This window comes from Pteropus alecto, unplaced genomic scaffold (assembly GCF_000325575.1).
Source record: "Pteropus alecto unplaced genomic scaffold, ASM32557v1 C18130725, whole genome shotgun sequence".
NCBI lineage: Eukaryota > Metazoa > Chordata > Mammalia > Chiroptera > Pteropodidae > Pteropus > Pteropus alecto.
The window spans coordinates 1-920 of NW_006490467.1; the positions used below are offsets into that span (position 1 = coordinate 1).

At 70.1% G+C, this 920-nt stretch overlaps 1 protein-coding gene across 1 annotated transcript; it reads right to left on the bottom strand.

The window, feature by feature from the left end:
- Positions 1–5: 5 nt before the first annotated feature.
- Positions 6–911, bottom strand: LOC112473503 (formin-2-like; the record flags this gene model as incomplete). Its single annotated transcript, XM_025041869.1, has 1 exon — positions 6–911. A coding segment is annotated over one exon (906 nt), but the record flags the coding sequence as incomplete, so codon positions are not given.
- Between the last annotated feature and the right edge of the window lie 9 nt (positions 912–920).

Sequence of the window (920 nt, forward strand, 5' to 3'; positions counted from 1 at the left end):
CTGGGTCCTTGGCTCGGGGATGACTCCGGCCGCCTCTTGATCCTGGGGCTCTGGCTGGGGGACTGAGACGGGGAGTGATTGGGCGAGCTGAGCTGCCGGGTGGTGGTCTTGATGTAGCAAGGGGCGATGAGCGGGTAGGGCTTGAAGCAGCGTGGGCTGGGCGCCGGGCTGCCGGGCAGCGAGGCGCCCGTGGGAGCGCCAGGCCCTGGCGCCCCCTCTGCGGCCTCTCCCCACAGCCCCTGCGCGGCCTCTCCCGCCTCCAGACCCCACTCCTCCCCCGGAGAGCTTCGGGGAGCATCCTCAAAAGCATCCTCCTCGCCTTCCTCATCCGTGTCCCCAGCCTCTCGCACGGGGACTTCGGCTGCGCCCTCCCCGGGTCCGGCCTCGGGAAACAGGAAGGCGGTGGACGATGGCGAGTCTGCGGCCGTGAGCTGTGCTACCCGCAGGTCCCGCGCCTCCGAGGCTCGGCGGCCGCAGGGGGGCGGCGGTTGCTCAGGCACCAGGGGCTCGGCGGCCAGGCTCTCGGGCAGGTCAGAGAGCGCGGACAGAGCTTGTTCCGTGTCCGGACTGCCCGGGGCCTCTCCAGTCGCGCTGCTCGGCCCCAGCAGGACTCGGTCCAGGCCCAGGAAGGCCCCGGGCAGTGGGGAGGCGGCGGTGGGGGACACTGCAGGCAGCTCGGAGCCCTGGAGGAGGTGCTGCTGCTGCTGTTGCTGCTGCTGCAGGCGTATCGCCTGCTGGATGTCTGAGAGCAAATCCTCTTGCTCCGTGGCCGAATGGAAGCTATAGATGTCTGTGTCTGAGCCCGAACTGGTCCTTTGTCCATCCCGAGCCCCTACCACAGCTTCCAAATCCTCGGAGGCCGCCGGGCCCCCGAACCCCGTCTCCGCCAGCGCGGGGCCACTTGGACGGGTCGCCTCAAA